This window comes from Cherax quadricarinatus, chromosome 6, assembly GCF_038502225.1.
Source record: "Cherax quadricarinatus isolate ZL_2023a chromosome 6, ASM3850222v1, whole genome shotgun sequence".
In the NCBI taxonomy this organism is placed as follows: Eukaryota; Metazoa; Arthropoda; class Malacostraca; order Decapoda; family Parastacidae; genus Cherax; species Cherax quadricarinatus.
Genome location: NC_091297.1, coordinates 15,845,074 through 15,865,117, shown reverse-complemented (window position 1 = coordinate 15,865,117; position 20,044 = coordinate 15,845,074). Strand labels below are relative to the sequence as shown.

At 47.4% G+C, this 20,044-nt stretch overlaps 1 protein-coding gene across 1 annotated transcript in view; it reads left to right on the top strand.

The window, feature by feature from the left end:
- LOC128694174 (cilia- and flagella-associated protein 44-like) overlaps positions 1-20,044 on the top strand; it is a 147,188-nt gene that overhangs the window by 10,938 nt on the left and 116,206 nt on the right. Inside the window, exons 5-10 of the mRNA XM_070080644.1 lie at positions 312-456; positions 1,022-1,087; positions 1,349-1,497; positions 16,397-16,561; positions 17,030-17,206; positions 17,669-17,992. Of these exons, the coding sequence (XP_069936745.1) occupies positions 312-456; positions 1,022-1,087; positions 1,349-1,497; positions 16,397-16,561; positions 17,030-17,206; positions 17,669-17,992 (1,026 nt within the window). The remainder of the gene's footprint in view (positions 1-311; positions 457-1,021; positions 1,088-1,348; positions 1,498-16,396; positions 16,562-17,029; positions 17,207-17,668; positions 17,993-20,044) is intronic.

The following is a 20,044-nucleotide window of genomic DNA, read 5'->3' as shown; positions in this document are numbered from 1 at the left end:
AATCTCCTGTCTTGTTCTTTAGTGTGTTGATAATAAGTGAGACTTCTTTTGGGTTGGTCGGGCTGGCAAGTTTTTACATATTTATTTATTTGTTTATTTTTTATTTATTTATTTATTTATTTGTTTATTTATGTGATAAATTTTATACTCAATTGTTTACTGTGATTTTCTATGTAATAATTCTATTAATCACTCTCGTTACTTAAGTTAGTAATTCTGAGTTCAAACACTTACACTGTAAGTAAACAAAGAAGGTACATCATGAAATCAGCAGAAATGCAGTAATTAACAGAGAAAAATTTGTATTTCAGTTCGCTCTCGGCGTGGGCGGAGGATGGGTGATGGTGGGCGTGGGTGGGGAGGTGGTGGCGTGTGTGGGCGGTGGGTCTGGGCGTCCGTGTCACCAGGGCCCACTCACTGACCTGTGTCTACTAGGTCAGCACCTCGTCACACTGGGTAGGGATATCCACCGCTGTTAATTTACAAGTCAGGGGAAAAAAACAATTGATTTGGGACTTGATCTTGTGATAATATAAACTCTAAGTTGTAAAAAACAACTGTTAATGAATAAGCAGATGGGTGGACGAGGGGTTCGAATTGCGGTCCGTAAATTCACAGTCCGACGATGTGGCGTTGAGGGAGGTGAGAATAGATCTACTGATAAAGCTCCTGGGCCGAGGGAAGACGTTCAGTTGGATTACAGTTAGTGCCTTTGACGGAATATAATACAGTTAGTATTAGTTCCGGGTCTCTCCTGTTAGAGGCCTGGGCTAGTTTACACCAGGGGTTGCCAACCTGGGGTGCACACACCCCCAGGGGGTGCGAGGTGGCATTTCAGGAGATGCGACAGCAACAGATACTTTTGCCTTGCCTCATAGAATTTCCTCCTTCTGTCTGTTGCTGCCTTGCAACATTGCATAACTCCTGATGACGTACTGAGAAGTGTGAAAGTACTTGAGCTAAAGATTCCCCCCCCCCCGTGGCTTGTCTTGCATATATGTATATTTGTTTGTTGTTACAGGTGGTGATGGGTGGTTGCGGGTGTGGGAAGCTGAGACGTTACATGAGGCTGCTCTGGTACCACCAGGTAAGTCTGTACACTCACCTGGCACCTGCCTCACTCACCTACCATCTGCCTCACTCATCTGCCACCTGTCTCACTCATCTACCACCTGCCTCTCATCTATCACCTGCCTCACTCATTTACCACCTGCCTCACTCATCTACCACCTGCCTCACTCATCTACCACCTGCTTCACTCATCTACCATCTACCTCAACACTGGAAACAACCACAATCCTTGTGGCTGACAAAGGAGCACCGTAACCACTACACCACTGGTTTGCAGGTACTGGGGAGGAGGAGCTGGGGTGGTGCGAGCCTGGGGTAAAGACCATCTGTCTTCAGCTGGTGCGAGAGATGGCAGTGCACAGCGGGCCTGGACACCCTGTCACGCTCACACCCACATCCACACCCACACTGGCGTGGATTGTTCAGGTATGAAGTCCGTATGTATGCTCTGTGACGCTCACACCCACAAACACGCCAGGAGTTGTGAATCGACCCCTGCAACCACATATAGGTGAGTACAACACACACAGCACACATAAACACGCAACACACATAATCATACCCAAATTACACATACACAAAATATGCAAAAAAAACGCACACATACACAAAACTCACATACGCATACACAAAATACACATACACAAAACATACAAAACACACCCATAAAACACACAAAAAACACTCGCACCCACACAAAAAGATATACACACACAAACACACACACAGAAGGGCATCCAGCAAACCATGGTGCTAGGGAACACTATACACAACCAAGGAGTAGGTGAAGAAACCTTTATGCGAACTAGATACCTCGAAGGCGGTGGGTCCAGACAACATTTCTCCATGGAACATTAAAATGGTATAAAATGCCGACAGATTGTTAGGTAAGACACATATGCAACAGTTAGGTATCTTTATTTCGAAACGTTTCGCCTACACAGTAGGCTTCTTCAGTCGAGTACAGAAAAGTTGATAGAAGCAGAAGAGACTTGAAGACGATGTAATCAGTCCATCACCCTTAAAGTTTTGAGGTGGTCAGTCCCTCAGTCTGGAGAAGAGCATTGTTCCAAAGTTTGAAACAATATGGAGTTGAAGTGAGAGGATGGAGCCTTATATAGCGCCAGGAGGTGAGACGTAGGTCACTAGTAGAACGCAGATGTTGGGAGGTCAGGTCCCTCTCAAATCCAGCCGTTCTCACTAGAAGAGGTAGTCGAAGTTGATTCCAGGTCTGTACCAAGATACCCTTGTGTTGCAGTGTCTGACAGATTGAACATTAAAATTGTATAAAATACCGATAGATTGTTAGGTAAGACACATATGCAACAGTTAGGTATCTTTATTTCGAAACGTTTCGCCTACACAGTAGGCTTCTTCAGTCGAGTACAGAAAAGTTGATAGAAGCAGAAGAGACTTGAAGACGATGTAATCAGTCCATCACCCTTAAAGTTTTGAGGTGGTCAGTCCCTCAGTCTGGAGAAGAGCATTGTTCCAAAGTTTGAAACAATATGGAGTTGAAGTGAGAGGATTGAGCCTTATATAGCGCCAGGAGGTGAGACGCAGATGTTGGGAGGTCAGGTCCCTCTCAAATCCAGCCGTTCTCACTAGAAGAGGTAGTCGAAGTTGATTCCAGGTCTGTACCAAGATTCCCTTGTGTTGCAGTGTCTGACAGATTGAACATTAAAATTGTATAAAATACCGACAGATTGTTAGGTAAGACACATATGCAACAGTTAGGTATCTTTATTTTGAAACGTTTCGCCTACACAGTAGGCTTCTTCAGTCGAGTACAGAAAAGTTGATAGAAGCAGAAGAGACTTGAAGACGATGTAATCAGTTCATCACCCTTAAAGTTTTGAGGTGGTCAGTCCCTCAGTCTGGAGAAGAGCATTGTTCCAAAGTTTGAAACAATATGGAGTTGAAGTGAGAGGATTGAGCCTTATATAGCGCCAGGAGGTGAGACGTAGGTCACTAGTAGAACGCAGATGTTGGGAGGTCAGGTCCCTCTCAAATCCAGCCGTTCTCACTAGAAGAGGTAGTCGAAGTTGATTCCAGGTCTGTACCAAGATTCCCTTGTGTTGCAGTGTCTGACAGATTGAACATTAAAATGGTATGAAATACCGACAGATTGTTAGGTAAGACACATATGCAACAGTTAGGTATCTTTATTTCTCCATGGAACCTGAGAGAGGGAGCAGAGGCACTGTATGTGCCACTAACAACAGTCTTCAACAAATCTATTAAGACAGGTGACTACCAAAGGTGTGGAAGACAGCAAACGTAATCCCAGTTTTTAAGAAAGGGGAGAGACAGGGAGCACTAAACTACAGACCAGTGTCATTAGCATGTATAGTATGTAAAGTCGTGTAGATTATCAGGAGAAGAGTGGTGGAGCACCTAGAAAGGAAAGAGCACATACACGATAACCATCGTGGTTTCAGGAACGGGAAATCCTGTGTCACAAACCTACTGGAGTTCTACGACAAGATGACAGAGAGAGAGAGGGAGGGGGGGGGTAAGTTAATTGCATTTTCTTGGAATGCCAGAGAGCATTCGGTACGGTTCCATACAAGAGACTGGTACAAAAACTAAAGAAGCAGGCAGGTATAGAAGGAAAAGCACTGCAGTGGATCAGAAAATACCCGACAGGAAGGAAACAACGAGTGATGGTACGTGATTAGGCATCAGAGTGGGCGCCTGTGTCGAGCTGAGTTCTACAAGGGTCAGTCTTAGGGCCGGTGCTGTTTCTGGTATATGTGAATCACATGACGGAAGGGATAGATTCGGAAGTGTTCCTTTTTGCAGACGACGTGAAGCTAATGCAGAGAATTCAAAGGGACGAGGACCAGGTAAGACTAATAGGATCTGGACAGTCTGCAAGCCTGGTCCGACAGATAACTCCTGGAGTTTAACTCCAATAAGTGCAAAGTCTTGAAAAATAGAGAAAGTCAAAGAAGACCTCAGACTTAGTACACCCTAGGGGGGCCAAAGACTGCAAGCCTCACTCACGGAAAAGGAACTTGCGGTGAGCGTCACACCGAGGCGCACATCAACTAAATAACTGCACATCATATGGGCGTCTAGCAAACTTGAGAATAGTGTTTCGATAGCTAAGTAAGGAAGCATTCATGGCACTGCACCGTGTACGTCAGACCCATATTGGAGTATGCAACACCAGTATGGAAACCCACACCTGGTCAAGAAATTAGAGACAGTGCATAGGTTTGCAGCAAGACTAGTCCAGGAGCTAAGGGGGTATGTCCTACGAGGAGAGGTTAAGGGAACTCAACCTGACGACACTGGAGGAAAGGAGGGATAGGGGAGATATGATAATGACGTATAAAACACTCAGAGGAATTGGCAAGGTGGATAGGGACAGAATGTTTCAGAGATGGAACACAGCAGCAAGGGGCCGCAACTGGAAGCTGGAAACACAGATGTGTTACAGGGATATTACCTGGAGGTTATTCCGGGGATCAACGCCCCCGCTGCCCGGTCCATGACCAGGCCTCCCGGTGGATCAAGTCCTGAGGAAGTATTTCTTCAACACTAGAGTTGTCAGGAAGTGGAACAGTCTGGAGAGTGATGTAGTGGAGGCAGGATCCATACATAGCTTTAAGGAGAGTACGACAAGGTTCTTAGAGCGGTGAGAGAGTGGACCTAGTAGCGGCCAGCGAAGAGGCGGGCCGGAAGATGCGAATCGACCCCTGCAACCACAGATAGGCGAGTATACACACACATAAGACATGCAAAGTGTCTGTCGGAAAGTGTCTTTGACAACTGGTAACTAACAGCCACATTGGTGTGTGTTACTCAGGTTAACTGATGATCTTACATGGTATATGTATACCTGCTTCAAGTAATATTCGAGAAGGCATTGCACTCATCAAATTGTGTTTTTGGAGGTCGTCTCAGCTTCTGGCCCTGTCTTTAGACTCCGCTGACTGACATTACTAGTTTTTAGACTTTTGAGGAATTATCTCATCTACTCTTGAAAATATTTGGAGTTTGACTCCACTCCCTCCCTCACACTCTTTACCTGAGACTAAAAAAGTATTTCCTAACATCTCTATGGCTCATTCTGTCTTCAGTTAACACACGTGTCTCCGGTTCCCTGTTCCTCACTACAGCCTATTCCAAATATCTCGTCAGTTTCTCCTAAAATTTAAATTATCGTTGTCCTCTCCGTGAAGGTTTTCAAGTTGACTTAACTGTTTGTAATGGTTACCCCCGATATTTATTATCCAAGAATTATAGTGAGAATTACAATGTTTTACGATAATAACTTAGGTGGATAAGCCGCCTGGTTCCTGAACAGTAGAAAGAAGAATCTAAGCAAAGTGGTTTATACTGAGAGGATAGAAACACATCGATAGAAAGTGAGGAAGTCGATGGACAGTCTGAGAATGTTTCCATGTGCTTCTTTAAGATTGTGTTAATGTTCCTGCCTCAATTTTGTTTTTGTCACATCAGTTGTTTACCTTCAAAGTAGAGTGACATCAACTGTTTACATTCAAGATAGTGACATCAACTGTTTACCTTCAAGGTGGAGTGACATCAGCTGTTTACCTTCAAGGTGGAGTAACATCAGCTGTTTACCTTCAAGGTGGAGTGACATCAGCTGTTTACCTTCAAGGTGGAGTAACATCAGCTGTTTACCTTCAAGGTGGAGTGACATCAGCTGTTTACCTTCAAGGTGGAGTGACATCAGCTGTTTACCTTCAAGGTGGAGTGACATCAGCTGTTTACCTTCAAGGTGGAGTAACATCAGCTGTTTACCTTCAAGGTGGAGTTTACATGGAGAGAGTTCCGGGGGTCAACGCCCCCGCGGCCCGGTCTGTGACCAGGCCTCCTGGTGGATCAGAGCCTGATCAACCAGGCTGTTGCTGCTGGCTGCACGCAAACCAACGTACGAGCCACAGCCCGGCTGGTCAGGAACCGACTTTAGGTGCTTGTCCAGTGCCAGCTTGAAGACTGCCAGGGGTCTGTTGGTAATCCCCCTTATGTATGCTGGGAGGCAGTTGAACAGTCTCGGGCCCCTGACACTTACTGTATGGTCTCTTAACGTGCTAGTGACACCCCTGCTTTTCATTGGTGGGATGTTGCATCGTCTGCCAAGTCTTTTGCTTTCGTAGTGAGTGATTTTCGTGTGCAAGTTCGGTACTAGTCCCTCTAATATTTTCCAGGTGTATATAATAATGTATCTCTCCCGCCTGCGTTCCAAGGAATACAGGTTTAGGAACCTCAAGCGCTCCCAGTAATTGAGGTGTTTATCTCCGTTATGCACGCCGTGAAGGTTCTCTGTACATTTTCTAGGTCAGCAATTTCACCTGCCTTGAAAGGTGCTGTTAGTGTGCAGCAATATTCCAGCCTAGATAGAACAAGTTACCTGAAGAGTGTCATCATGGGCTTGGCGTCCCTAGTTTTGAAGGTTCTCATTATCCATCCTGTCATTTTTCTAGCAGATGCGATTGATACAATGTTATGGTCCTTGAAGGTGAGATCCTTCGACATGATCACTCCCAGGTCTTTGACGTTGGTGTTTCACTCTATTTTGTGGCCAGAATTTGTTTTGTACTCTAATGAAGATTTAATTTCCTCATGTTTACCATATCTGAGTAATTGAAATTTCTCATCGTTGAACTTCATATTGTTTTCTGCAGCCCACTGAAAGATTTGGTTGATGTCTGCCTGGAGCTTTGCAGTGTCTGCAATGGAAGACACTGTCATGCAGATTCGGGTGTCATCTGCAAAGGAAGACACGGTGCTGTGGCTGACATCCTTGTCTATGTCGGAGTGACATCAGCTGTTTACCTTCAAGGTGGAGTAACAGCAGCTGTTTACCTTCAAAGTGGAGTGATATCAGCTGTTTACCTTCAAGGTGGAGTGACATCAGCTGTTTACCTTCAAGGTGGAGTGACATCAGCTGTTTACCTTCAAGGTGTAGTGACAGCTGTTTACCTTCAAGGTGGAGTAACATCAGCTGTTTACCTTCAAGGTGGAGTAACATCAGCTGTTTACTTTAAAGGTGGAGTGACATCAGCTGTTTACCTTCAAGGTGGAGTAACATCAGCTGTTTACTTTAAAGGTGGAGTGACATCAGCTGTTTACCTTCAAGGTGGAGTAACATCAGCTGTTTACCTTCAAGGTGGAGTGACATCAGCTGTTTACTTTAAAGGTGGAGTGACATCAGCTGTTTACCTTCAAGGTGGAGTAACATCAGCTGTTTACCTTCAAGGTGCAGTGATATCAGCTGTTTACTTTAAAGGTGGAGTAACATTAGCTGTTTACCTTCAAGGTGGAGTGACATAGCTGTTTACCTTCAAGGTGGAGTAACATCAGCTGTTTACCTTCAAGGTGGAGTGACATCAGCTGTTTATCTTCAAGGTGGAGTGACATCAGCTGTTTACCTTCAAGGTGGAGTGACATCAGCTGTTTACTTTAAAGGTGGAGTGACATCAGCTGTTTACCTTCAAGGTGGAGTAACATCAGCTGTTTACCTTCAAGGTGGAGTGACATCAGCTGTTTACCTTCAAGGTGGAGTGATATCAGCTGTTTACCTTCAAGGTGGAGTGACATCAGCTGTTTACCTTCAAGGTGGAGTGATATCAGCTGTTTACCTTCAAGGTGGAGTAACATCAGCTGTTTACCTTCAAGGTGGAGTAACATCAGCTGTTTACCTTCAAGGTGGAGTGACATCAGCTGTTTACCTTCAAGGTGGAGTGATATCAGCTGTTTACCTTCAAGGTGGAGTGACATCAGCTGTTTACCTTCAAGGTGGAGTGATATCAGCTGTTTACCTTCAAGGTGGAGTGATATCAGCTGTTTACCTTCAAGGTGGAGTGATATCAGCTGTTTACCTTCAAGGTGGAGTAACATCAGCTGTTTACCTTCAAGGTGGAGTGACATCAGCTGTTTGCCTTCAAGGTGGAGTGAAACAAAGACGGAAATATTCACAATTGTTCATTCAACAACTGTCTTTCCAGAATTGCACAGGCATCTTATTGCTGGTTAACCTTCCCACCCTCAGTCTTCTGTGTATCTCATCCTTGAGAGTGCAGGCGCTATACTTCCCTCCACAACTCAAGCCCTCCAAGATATTCTGAAAAATGGAATTTTGTCCTCTGATTCTAATGTAATTATTCCCTCGGGAAATATACACAGGTGGGTGTATATCTTTCAGTGTCTATACATATATTTTGAGAGTTCACTTTAATCCCTGTTTTTAGGGATTAAAATATTGCTGACTGGTGGTGAATAGGTTACACACAGCCTGACTGACCCTCGTGTGGTCAGTAGGTATGCAGCCTGACTGACCCTCGTGTGGTCAGTAGGTATGCAGCCTGACTGACCCTCGTGTGGTCAGTAGGTATGCAGCCTGACTGACCCTCGTGTGGTCAGTAGGTAAGCAGCCTGACTGACCCTCGTGTGGTCAGTAAGTAAGCAGCCTGACTGACCCACGTGTGGTCAGTAGGTAAGCAGCCTGACTGACCCTCTTGTGGTCAGTAGGTAAGCAGCCTGACTGACCCTCGTGTGGTTAGTAGGTACGCAGCCTGACTGACCCTCGTGTGGTCAGTAGGTAAGTAGCCTGACTGACCCTCGTGTGGTCAGTAGGTACTCAGCCTGATTGACCCTTGTGTGGTCAGTATGTCATGTAGGGAGTAATGATTAGGGGGATATGGGGGTAAGAGGAGGGAGTCAGTAGGTAGGGGACAGGCGAGGCAGTAGGAGGGATGAGTGCGGAGGTAGGTAGGTAGGGGACATGCAGGCGAAGTGGTAGGAGATGACAGGAGAGGTGAGCGGTAGGTAGGTAATGTGAGGTCACTGGTGACTACAACTTCACCTCTCATTACTCTACCCACCACTCCACACTACTCACCCTCTCACTACTGTAACTAAACATAAATAAATGGAGAAAATAACGGGTACAGTGAATATTACTATTCTACTCAAACACAGTTTGTTATTAAGTCCTTGTACAATAATATATTTGGGAACAGGAGAACATTATTGTGGTTTAGATAAATGGGATGGTACACATAAGCAGTGAGACAGGGAATACAATCAACTTGACCAAAATGAATGTAACTTACAATATAGTTCAGAGGGCAGTTCATCACAGGAACTAAGCCACAGGTCCCAAGACCTACACAGCACGAGTACTGCGCCAAGCCAGTACTCTGCCCAATGCCTCCAACAGTCTCCTCCAGAGACTTCAGCAGCCTTCTCCCGAGCCCTTCACTCCAGCAGCAGCTCCGCTCGAAGTCTCTGCTCAGGAGCTCTGCACCCCAGCAGCAGCTCCGCTCGAATCTCCTCTGCTCAGCTGCTCCTTGGGCTTATATCGTGGTCCAAGCACCCTCCACAACCACGTGTACAACCTGACGCCTAGGTCTGACGCTGTCAAGAACAAAAGACCTCAGACGTGGGCGTGGCTACAGACGTTTGCCAAGGCAAGGTGTGACCATATAATTGGTTAAATTAGGTCTCCCCAGAGACCTCACAAGCCCAGCTGAACTACATCACAAGTAGGTACGCAGCCTGACTGACCCTCGTGTGGTTAGTAGGTATGCAGCCTGACTGACCCTCGTGTGGTCAGTAGTTATGCAGCCTGACTGACCCTCGTGTGGTCAGTAGGTACGCAGCCTGACTGACCCTCGTGTGGTCAGTAGGTAAGCAGTCTGACTGACTCTCGTGTGGTCAGTAGGTATGCAGCCTGACTGACCCTCGTGTGGTCAGTAGGTATGCAGCCTGACCCTCGTGTGGTCAGTAGGTATGCAGCCTGACTGACCCTCGTGTGGTCAGTAGGTAAGCAGTCTAACTGACTCTCGTGTGGTCAGTAGGTACGCAGCCTGACTGACCCTCGTGTGGTCAGTAGGTACGCAGCCTGACTGACCCTCGTGTGGTCAGTAGGTAAGCAGTCTGACTGACCCTCGTGTGGTCAGTAGGTAAGCAGTCTGACTGACCCTCGTGTGGTCAGTAGGTAAGCAGTCTGACTGACCCTCGTGTGGTCAGTAGGTAAGCAGTCTGACTGACCTTCGTGTGGTCAGTAGGTACGCAGCCTGACTGACCCTCTTGTGGTCAGTAGGTATGCAGCCTGACTGACCCTCGTGTGGTCAGTACGTACGCAGCCTGATTGACCCTCGTGTGGTCAGTAGTTGTGCAGCCTGACTGACCCTCGTGTGGTCAGTAGGTACGCAGCCTGACCCTCGTGTGGTCAGTAGGTACGCAGCCTGACTGACCCTCGTGTGGTCAGTAGGTAAGCAGTCTGACTGACCCTCGTGTGGTCAGTAGGTACGCAGCCTGACTGACCCTTGTGTGGTCAGTAGGTACGCAGCCTGACTGACCCTCGTGTGGTCAGTAAGTAAGCAGTCTGATTGATCCTCGTGTGGTCAGTAGGTAAGCAGTCTCACTGACCCACGTGTGGTCAGTAGGTATGCAGCCTGACTGACCCTCGTGTGGTCAGTAGGTAAGCAGTGTGACTGACCCTCGTGTGGTCAGTAGGTACACAGCCTGACTGACCCTCGTATGGTCAGTAGGTAAGCAGTCTGACTGACCCTCGTGTGGTTAGTAGGTAAACAGCCTGACTGACCCTCGTGTGGTCAGTAGGTATGCAGCCTGACTGACCCTCGTGTGGTCAGTAGGTACGCAGCCTGACTGACCCTCGTGTGGTCAGTAGGTATGCAGCCTGACTGACCCTCGTGTGGTCAGTAGGTAAGCAGTCTGACTGACCCTAGTGTGGTCAGTAGGTAAGCAGTCTGACTGACCCTCTTGTGGTCAGTAGGTACACAGCCTGACTGACCCTCGTGTGGTCAGTAGGTAAGCAGCCTGACTGACCTCGTGTGGTCAGTAGGTATGCAGCCTGAATGACCCTCGTGTGGTCAGTAGGTAAGCAGCCTGACTGACCCTCATGTGGTCAGTAGGTACTCAGCCTGACTGACCCTCGTGTGGTCAGTAGGTAAGCAGTCTGACTGACCCTCGTGTGGTCAGTAGGTAAGCAGTCTGACTGACCCTCGTGTGGTCAGTAGGTACACAACCTGACTGACCCTCTTGTGGTCAGTAGGTAAGCAGCCTGACTGACCTCGTGTGGTCAGTAGGTACGCAACCTGAATGACCCTCGTGTGGTCAGTAGGTAAGCAGCCTGACTGACCCTCGTGTGGTCAGTAGGTACTCAGCCTGACTGACCCTCGTGTGGTCAGTAGGTAAGCAGCCTGACTGACCCTCGTGTGGTCAGTAGGTAAGCAGCCTGACTGACCCTCGCGTGGTCAGTAGGTACTCAGCCTGACTGACCCTCGTGTGGTCAATAGGTAAGCAGCCTGACTGACCCTCGTGTGGTCAGTAGGTACTCAGCCTTACTGACCGTTGTGTGGTCAGTAGGTACGCAGCCTGACTGACCCTCGTGTGATCAGTAGGTACGCAGCCTGATTGACCCTCGTGTGGTCAGTAGGTACGCAGCCTGACTGACCCTCTTGTGGTCAGTAGGTACGTAGCCTGACTGACCCTCGTGTGGTCAGTAGGTAAGGAGCCTGACTGACCTCGTGTGCTCAGTAGGTATGCAGCCTGAATGACCCTCGTGTGGTCAGTAGGTAAGCAGCCTGACTGACCCTCGTGTGGTCAGTAGGTACTCAGCCTGACTGACCCTCGTGTGGTCAGTAGGTAAGCAGTCTGACTGACCCTCGTGTGGTCAGTAGGTACGCAGGATGACTGACCCTCTTGTGGTCAGTACGTATGCAGCCTGCATGACCCTCATGTGGTCAGTAGGTAAGCAGCCTGACTGACCTCGTGTGGTCAGTAGGTACGCAGCCTGACTGACCCTCGTGTGGTCAGTAGGTACTCAGCCTGACTGACCCTCGTGTGGTCAGTAGGTAAGCAGCCTAACTGACCATCGTGTGGTCAGTAGGTACTCAGCCTGACTGACCCTCGTGTGGTCAGTAGGTACTCAGCCTGACTGACCCTCATGTGGTCAGTAGGTAAGCAGCCTAACTGACCATCGTGTGGTCAGTAGGTACTCAGCCTGACTGACCCTCGTGTGGTCAGTAGGTAAGCAGCCTAACTGACCATCGTGTGGTCAGTAGGTACTCAGCCTGACTGACCCTCGTGTGGTCAGTAGGTACTCAGCCTGACTGACCCTCGTGTGGTCAGTAGGTAAGCAGCCTAACTGACCATCGTGTGGTCAGTAGGTAAGCAGCCTAACTGACCATCGTGTGGTCAGTAGGTAAGCAGCCTAACTGACCATCGTGTGGTCAGTAGGTAAGCAGCCTAACTGACCATCGTGTGGTCAGTAGGTAAGCAGCCTAACTGACCATCGTGTGGTCAGTAGGTAAGCAGCCTAACTGACCATCGTGTGGTCAGTAGGTAAGCAACCTAACTGACCATCGTGTGGTCAGTAGGTAAGCAGCCTAACTGACCATTGTGTGGTCAGTAGGTACGCAGCCTGATTGACCCTCGTGTGGTCAGTAGGTACGCAGCCTGACTGACCCTCTTGTGGTCAGTAGGTACGTAGCCTGACTGACCCTCGTGTGGTCAGTAGGTAAGCAGCCTGACTGACCTCGTGTGCTCAGTAGGTAAGCAGTCTGACTGACCCTCGTGTGGTCAGTAGGTATGCAGCCTGACTGACCCTCGTGTGGTCAGTAGGTAAGCAGCCTGACTGACCTCGTGTGCTCAGTAGGTAAGCAGTCTGACTGACCCTCGTGTGGTCAGTAGGTATGCAGGATGACTGACCCTCTTGTGGTCAGTAGGTATGCAGCCTGCATGACCCTTGTGTGGTCAGTAGGTAAGCAGCCTGACTGACCCTCGTGTGGTCAGTAGGTACTCAGCCTGACTGACCCTCGTGTGGTCAGTAGGTACTCAGCCTGACTGACCCTCGTGTGTTCAGTAGGTAAGCAGCCTAACTGACCATCGTGTGGTCAGTAGGTACTCAGCCTGACTGACCCTCGTGTGGTCAGTAGGTACTCAGCCTGACTGACCCTCATGTGGTCAGTAGGTAAGCAGCCTAACTGACCATCGTGTGGTCAGTAGGTACTCAGCCTGACTGACCCTCGTGTGGTCAGTAGGTAAGCAGCCTAACTGACCATCGTGTGGTCAGTAGGTACTCAGCCTGACTGACCCTCGTGTGGTCAGTAGGTACTCAGCCTGACTGACCCTCGTGTGGTCAGTAGGTAAGCAGCCTAACTGACCATCGTGTGATCAGTAGGTAAGCAGCCTAACTGACCATCGTGTGGTCAGTAGGTAAGCAGCCTAACTGACCATCGTGTGGTCAGTAGGTAAGCAGCCTAACTGACCATCGTGTGGTCAGTAGGTAAGCAGCCTAACTGACCATCGTGTGGTCAGTAGGTAAGCAGCCTAACTGACCATCGTGTGGTCAGTAGGTAAGCAGCCTAACTGACCATCGTGTGGTCAGTAGGTAAGCAGCCTAACTGACCATTGTGTGGTCAGTAGGTAAGCAGCCTAACTGACCATCGTGTGGTCAGTAGGTAAGCAGCCTAACTGACCATCGTGTGGTCAGTAGGTAAGCAGCCTAACTGACCATCGTGTGGTCAGTAGGTACGCAGCCTGACTGACCCTCGTGTGGTCAGTAGGTACTCAGCCTGACTGACCCTCGTGTGGTCAGTAGGTACTCAGCCTGACTGACCCTCGTGTGGTCAGTAGGTACTCAGCCTGACTGACCCTCGTGTGGTCAGTAGGTACTCAGCCTGACTGACCCTCGTGTGGTCAGTAGGTACTCAGCCTGACTGACCCTCGTGTGGTCAGTAGGTACTCAGCCTAACTGACCCTCGTGTGGTCAGTAGGTACTCAGCCTAACTGACCCTCGTGTGGTCAGTAGGTACGCAGCCTGACTGACCCTCGTGTGGTCAGTAGGTACTCAGCCTGACTGACCCTCGTGTGGTCAGTAGGTACTCAGCCTGACTGACCCTCGTGTGGTCAGTAGGTACGCAGCATGACTGACCCTCGTGTGGTCAGTAGGTACGCAGCCTGACATTCGTGTGGTCAGTAGGTACGCAGCCTGACTGACCCTCGTATTGTCAGTAGGTAAGCAGTCTGACTGACCCTCGTGTGGTCAGTAGGTAAGCAGCCTGACTGACCCTCGTATGGTCAGTAGGTACGCAGCCTGACTGACCCTCGTATGGTCAGTAGGTACGCAGCCTGACTGACCCTCGTATGGTCAGTAGGTACGCAGCCTGACTGACCCTCGTATGGTCAGTAGGTACTCAGCCTAACTGACCCTCGCATGGTCAGTAGGTACGCAGCCTGATTGACCCTCGTGTGGTCAGTAGGTACGCAGCCTGACTGACCCTCGTATGGTCAGTAGGTACTCAGCCTAACTGACCCTCGCGTGGTCAGTAGGTACGCAGCCTGACTGACCCTCGTGTGGTCAGTAGGTACGCAGCCTGACTGACCCTCGTGTGGTCATTAGGTATGCAGCCTGACTGACCCTCGTGTGGTCAGTAGGTACGCAGCCTGACTGACCCTCGTGTGGTCAGTAGGTACGCAGCCTGACTGACCCTCGTGTGGTCAGTAGGTACGCAGCCTGACTGACCCTTGCGTGGTCAGTAGGTACTCAGCCTGACTGACCCTCGTGTGGTCAGTAGGTACTCAGCCTGACTGACCCTCGTGTGGTCAGTAGGTACGCAGCCTGACTGACCCTCGTGTGGTCAGTAGGTACGCAGCCTGACTGACCCTCGTGTGGTCAGTAGGTACGCAGCCTGACTGACCCTCGTGTGGTCAGTAGGTACGCAGCCTGACTGACCCTCGTGTGGTCAGTAGGTACGCAGCCTGACTGACCCTCGTGTGGTCAGTAGGTACGCAGCCTGACTGACCCTCGTGTGGTCAGTAGGTACGTAGCCTGACTGACCCTCGTGTGGTCAGTAGGTACTCAGCCTGACTGACCCTCGTGTGGTCAGTAGGTACGCAGCCTGACTGACCCTCGTGTGGTCAGTAGGTACGCAGCCTGACTGACCCTCGTGTGGTCAGTAGGTACGCAGCCTGACTGACCCTCGTGTGGTCAGTAGGTACGCAGCCTGACTGACCCTCGTGTGGTCAGTAGGTACGCAGCCTGGCTGACCCTCGTGTGGTCAGTAGGTATGCAGCCTGACTGACCCTCTTGTGGTCAGTAGGTACGTAGCCTGACTGACCCTCGTGTGGTCAGTAGGTAAGCAGCCTGACCCTCGCGTGGTCAGTAGGTACTCACCCTGACTGACCCTCGTGTGGTCAGTAAGCGTTAAAGTCAACCAAGAAATTATTCCTGTTTCTGGTATATATATGAGCCTCAGCTCTCATATTTTCGTTCCTTCATAGTAGCAATGAGCCATTTTTTTTCTAGCAAATAGGAATAGTATGTATATTTACATTTCACTCGATATATATTTATTTACGTTTGTGGGATTGTATATATAGCGTGAAAATTGGAAATTTTACTTTTGTATTATGTAAAGTCGTATTCTGACGCTCCGGTCACCATTGGCATCCATAGTCAATTTTCTATTAGACTCGCTTCCCAAGATTACGATAATAATAATAATAATAATAATAACACCATACTAGCCTGTTACACACATGAAATATAAAATATACAAGCCTATTAGTAATACACAAGCATTATAGATCACAATAAAATAAAATCAACAAACTAACTTATCTTTTGTAATTTTTTTAGCGAGATATTTATTCTTGGTGTGACTGACAGATCCTTTGATATTAACTGGAATATTGGACAGACATTCCCTTTCTTCCTCTACCGACTGTAGACTTCCCCTCTTGTTAGTTTTTGTTTGTGAGCAGAGAAAATCCCTACTCATACAGGTAAGGTGTGGAAAATTCCATGAAAATTACCGGAGTTATTCGCAACTTGAGGATATTCATTCTTAATCTTTATCCAGAATTCGTCCAGAACTTCCTTGTGCTTTAATTGCAGACTGACATCATAACGTATTTCAATTAATTTCTCTTCTGTGATATTTTAATTAAGACGACGAAGCTAGAGCAAAACCATTAACAATCTTGTGGCACCCCTGGGCACTATCAGTGGCACACCAGAGTGCCGCTGCACCATGGTTGGAAAACACTGATTTAGATGGTGTCTCCCATTACGTACCTCTGTAATCTGTAAATACCTTTGTAACTTGTCATGACTGTGACTAGACCTACCTGGAGTTCATTACCTTTGTAAATTGTGAATTCATTACCTCTGTAACTTGCTCAGCTATCAAAACTTTGGAGTCCAGTCCCTGGACCAATTATGTACCTCTGTAATCTTTTGACTACCGCCCACAGGATGGGTATGGGGTGCATAATAAACATATTAAACTAACTAAACTAACTCCTGTGACAGAGCAACACGGGTGTGGTGTACGGGGTGTGGGAAGACGAGTGGGTGGCTCGAACACTCCACCAGGGACCCAGTGGCAGAGTGACGGGCGTAGCCATCGCGCCTACCCACGCCCACGTGGCTACCACCACCCACCACCGCTACCTGCAGGTCACCCCTCTACCCCAGGTGAGAGAGACAGACAGACAAACAAAAGAGTATAAAGTACTGTTGAAAATTAGCCTTACTTATAACCTAAAAGATTAATTTAGTTCTGTTCGGTGTTTCCTTCACACACTTGGCCAGTGTTGAACATCACTTTACTTCGAGCTTTTTTTTAATATCTAAATTTTCTTTATTAACCTCAGTGGTAATTGTAGCCCAGCCGAGGTTGGTCAGTAGTGATATTCAAGAGTCTTGTTTCGTTGGATGTGCCATAGACATGTGACTTCTCCTGCGTGATAGAATGACACTTATTTGAAGTTCTTTTCGTAATACTGTCTTCAAAATGCTAGCTGACAGCCAAGAGTTATCTATTTCCTCCATAAAGGCATACGCCTTATTCAGTTCATCAGTTCTGTTATGAAATTGAAATGCAGTGTGAGAGTGCCAACCAGGATTGATTTTGTTTCTCGCTCTCTGGTTGTCTCACTACAGCCAGGAGCTTCAGAGGACATAGAGAGAGTAACTGAATCCGTCTGTGCGTCACCACAACCAGGTGCCCCAGTCGAGGATGTGACTGTGGGAGGCAGCAGGAAAGTGCAGGTGCCCACATCTCTGACTAAGGCGGAGGTGAAGGGATCACCTTGTTGTGTTGTCTGGGCCACCTGCCAGGTAAGTGCTCGTTGTCTCCTCTTGTTACCTTGGATGAATGTTCATTATATCAAATTGGCAAGGCAAACCCATATGGCTCATACCTCGCCAGGATAGTGGGGGGTAATAGTGTTTGATCAAAGTAAGACAGTAGCTCCTGTTCCTTGGATCAAGAACCTTTCATCGGCCCCCAAGGTACTCCCTGTTATAAGGTTCACTGACAGCAATATTAGCTTATCAGGTTTTAGTGGTATAAATATGTCTCAATTTCTGTCTTGTTGAAAGTGTAAGTACATCACTATTTTCAGTATAGTATACCGACTCCCTTGGTGTGTTAGTGTGTGACTAATTAATGGTCCAAGTCGGACCGAAACGTCGTAAGTTTCTCCTATATGCTAGTGATTTGTGTATTGTCTAATGTAATTTGCTCCCCCATATATCATATTTTTAGTATTTTTTAGTCACCCTATTTTAATTTTGCAGGTGACGGGGGAAGATGATCTGGTGGTGGTGGGGTTGGAGGACGGCTCAGTAAACATGTTCGTACTTCATATTGCTCCTAGAACCAGAGAGAAGCACCTCACTCTTGTGCAAGTGGAGCGACCCCACGAGTCAGCCATCTTGCACATCAGTACATCAAAGAAAGCCAAGCCTGGAGAAGGAGGGATAACTCCGCTACTTGTGACGGCCGGCGAGGACCGACGTGTCTTCATCTTTCGCTTGATAAGAGTTGGGAAAATAACGAAACTTGATCCCATTGGGTTCCACCAGTTAGATTCTGTGCCGGAAAGGATTGATGTAAAAGGGGTGAGGTTTTATTGGTCAGCAATATCCAAAGTAACCACGTGAGTGCATAAGACATGATTTTTGATAACACCTAAAGTCAGTACCTGACCAACCGGGCTGTGGCTCGTACGCCAGCTTGCGTGCAGCCAGTAGTAACAGCCTGGTTGATCAAACCCTGATCCACCGTGAGGCCTGGTCTTAGACCGAGCCGCGGGGGCGTTGACCCCCGAAACCCTCTCCAGGTAAACAAATGATAATAATCCAATAGAGTATCAAGATTTTTTAACATTCACATTCATGTACACAAACCTAGCCTTCCTGAGCGCTATGATTTCTTGAGAAATATCTAATTTTACTACATATACACCTTGTCTTGGTTGTTTATTTTACAGTTAATCAACTAAACTAGTGGTTATTAAGGCTACTTATCGCCTGCACAACACCAATCAAGAATACTTTAATAATTCACCGAATAGAGGGTTCGAATCCAAGACAAGCTGGTCTTAGACTTTAATCCCTTAAAACAGGGATTAAAGTATGTTCTCAGAATATAATTCTCTGAGACATATATTCTCCTCTTTATGTATATATATTATGGTGACCTTTTTGTATATCATTAAGTAAATTTCATTTATCCTCTCGTTATGCATGACACGAAAATAATAAATGTAATAATTATTAAAAATAAGAAATAATTGTACTCTTCCATGTGCAAACTGTGATTTGATTTTTGTAAGAGAGACAGGCAGAGATCTGGGCACCATCACAAGACAACACTAAAAGTCTGTGAGAATGTGTGAAGCATATACAATTGACTGAGAAAGAGCACAAATAATCCATCACACAAATTGAAGCTACAAAAATAGTCTGTTACAATTGAAGTCATCCTGAATTTGAATATGTCAGGCGGGTACTGGAGACCTGACTTCATAGCGAGGGCAGCAGAGGATATATATATATACTGACGGTTTGTTTCTCTCAGTGTATACATGTGCTGGCGATGAAAAGGCTATTGGGCAGCTTTATTGACCCTAGTGCAGTCGATAAGCTTTAAACCCCGTTAACCAAGGTAGCAATGAGGGTAATAATTAAGAAAGATTGTAACACAAGGACAGATCACGTGACCTGACCTCAATGTCATATAAATTCTCCTAGTTTTGCTTGGTTCTGTTTCTGTGCTGAAGAGGACACAAGTGTTGGGATCGAAATACCCGGCTTTCTTTTTTACTTTTATGATGAATATGTTATTGTGCATATGTTTAGGTAATGAAAGACTGGATATCAGAGTGGAGGGAGGGAGAATGGAGAAAGTAAATGCTTTCAGATATTTGGAACTGGACGTGTCAACATGAGTCTATGAAAGACGAGGTGAATCATGGAATTGATGACGGGAACAAGGTGAGTGGAGCACTGAGGAGTCTGTGAAGACAAAGAACATTATCCATGGAAGCAAAGAGGGGAATGTATAAGAGTATATTTATATCAACGCTCTTATATGGGTGTGAAGCATGGGTGGTGAATGTTGCAACAAGGAGAAGGCAGTGGAGATTTCATGTCTGAGGGCAATGTTTGGTGTGAATATAATGCAGAGAATCTGTAGTTTGGAGATTAGGAGGAGGTGTGGAGTTACTAAAAGTAGTATCCAGAGGGCTGAGGAGTTGTTGAGGTGGTTTGGTTATTTAGAGAGGGTGGAGCAAAATAGGATGACTTGGAGGGTGCATAATTCTGTAGTGGAGGGAGGGAATGTTAGGGGTCGCCCTAGGAAAGGTTGGAGCGATGGGGTAAAGTATGTTTTGTGTGCGAGGGACTTGGACATCCAGCAGGCGTATATGAGCATGTTAGATTCTAGTTAGTGGAGGCAAATGGGTTTTGGGACTTCACGAGCTGTTGGAGTATGAGCAAGGTAACATTTTGTGAAAGGACTCAGGGAAACCAGTTAGCCGGACTTGAGTCCTGGAGGGAGAGGAGTACAGTACCTGCACTCTGACGGAGGGCTGAGGATATTGCAGTTTGGAGGGTTATCAGAAGTGTAGTAATTGCGTGCCTCTGCCAAAACAGTGATGGAGTGAATGA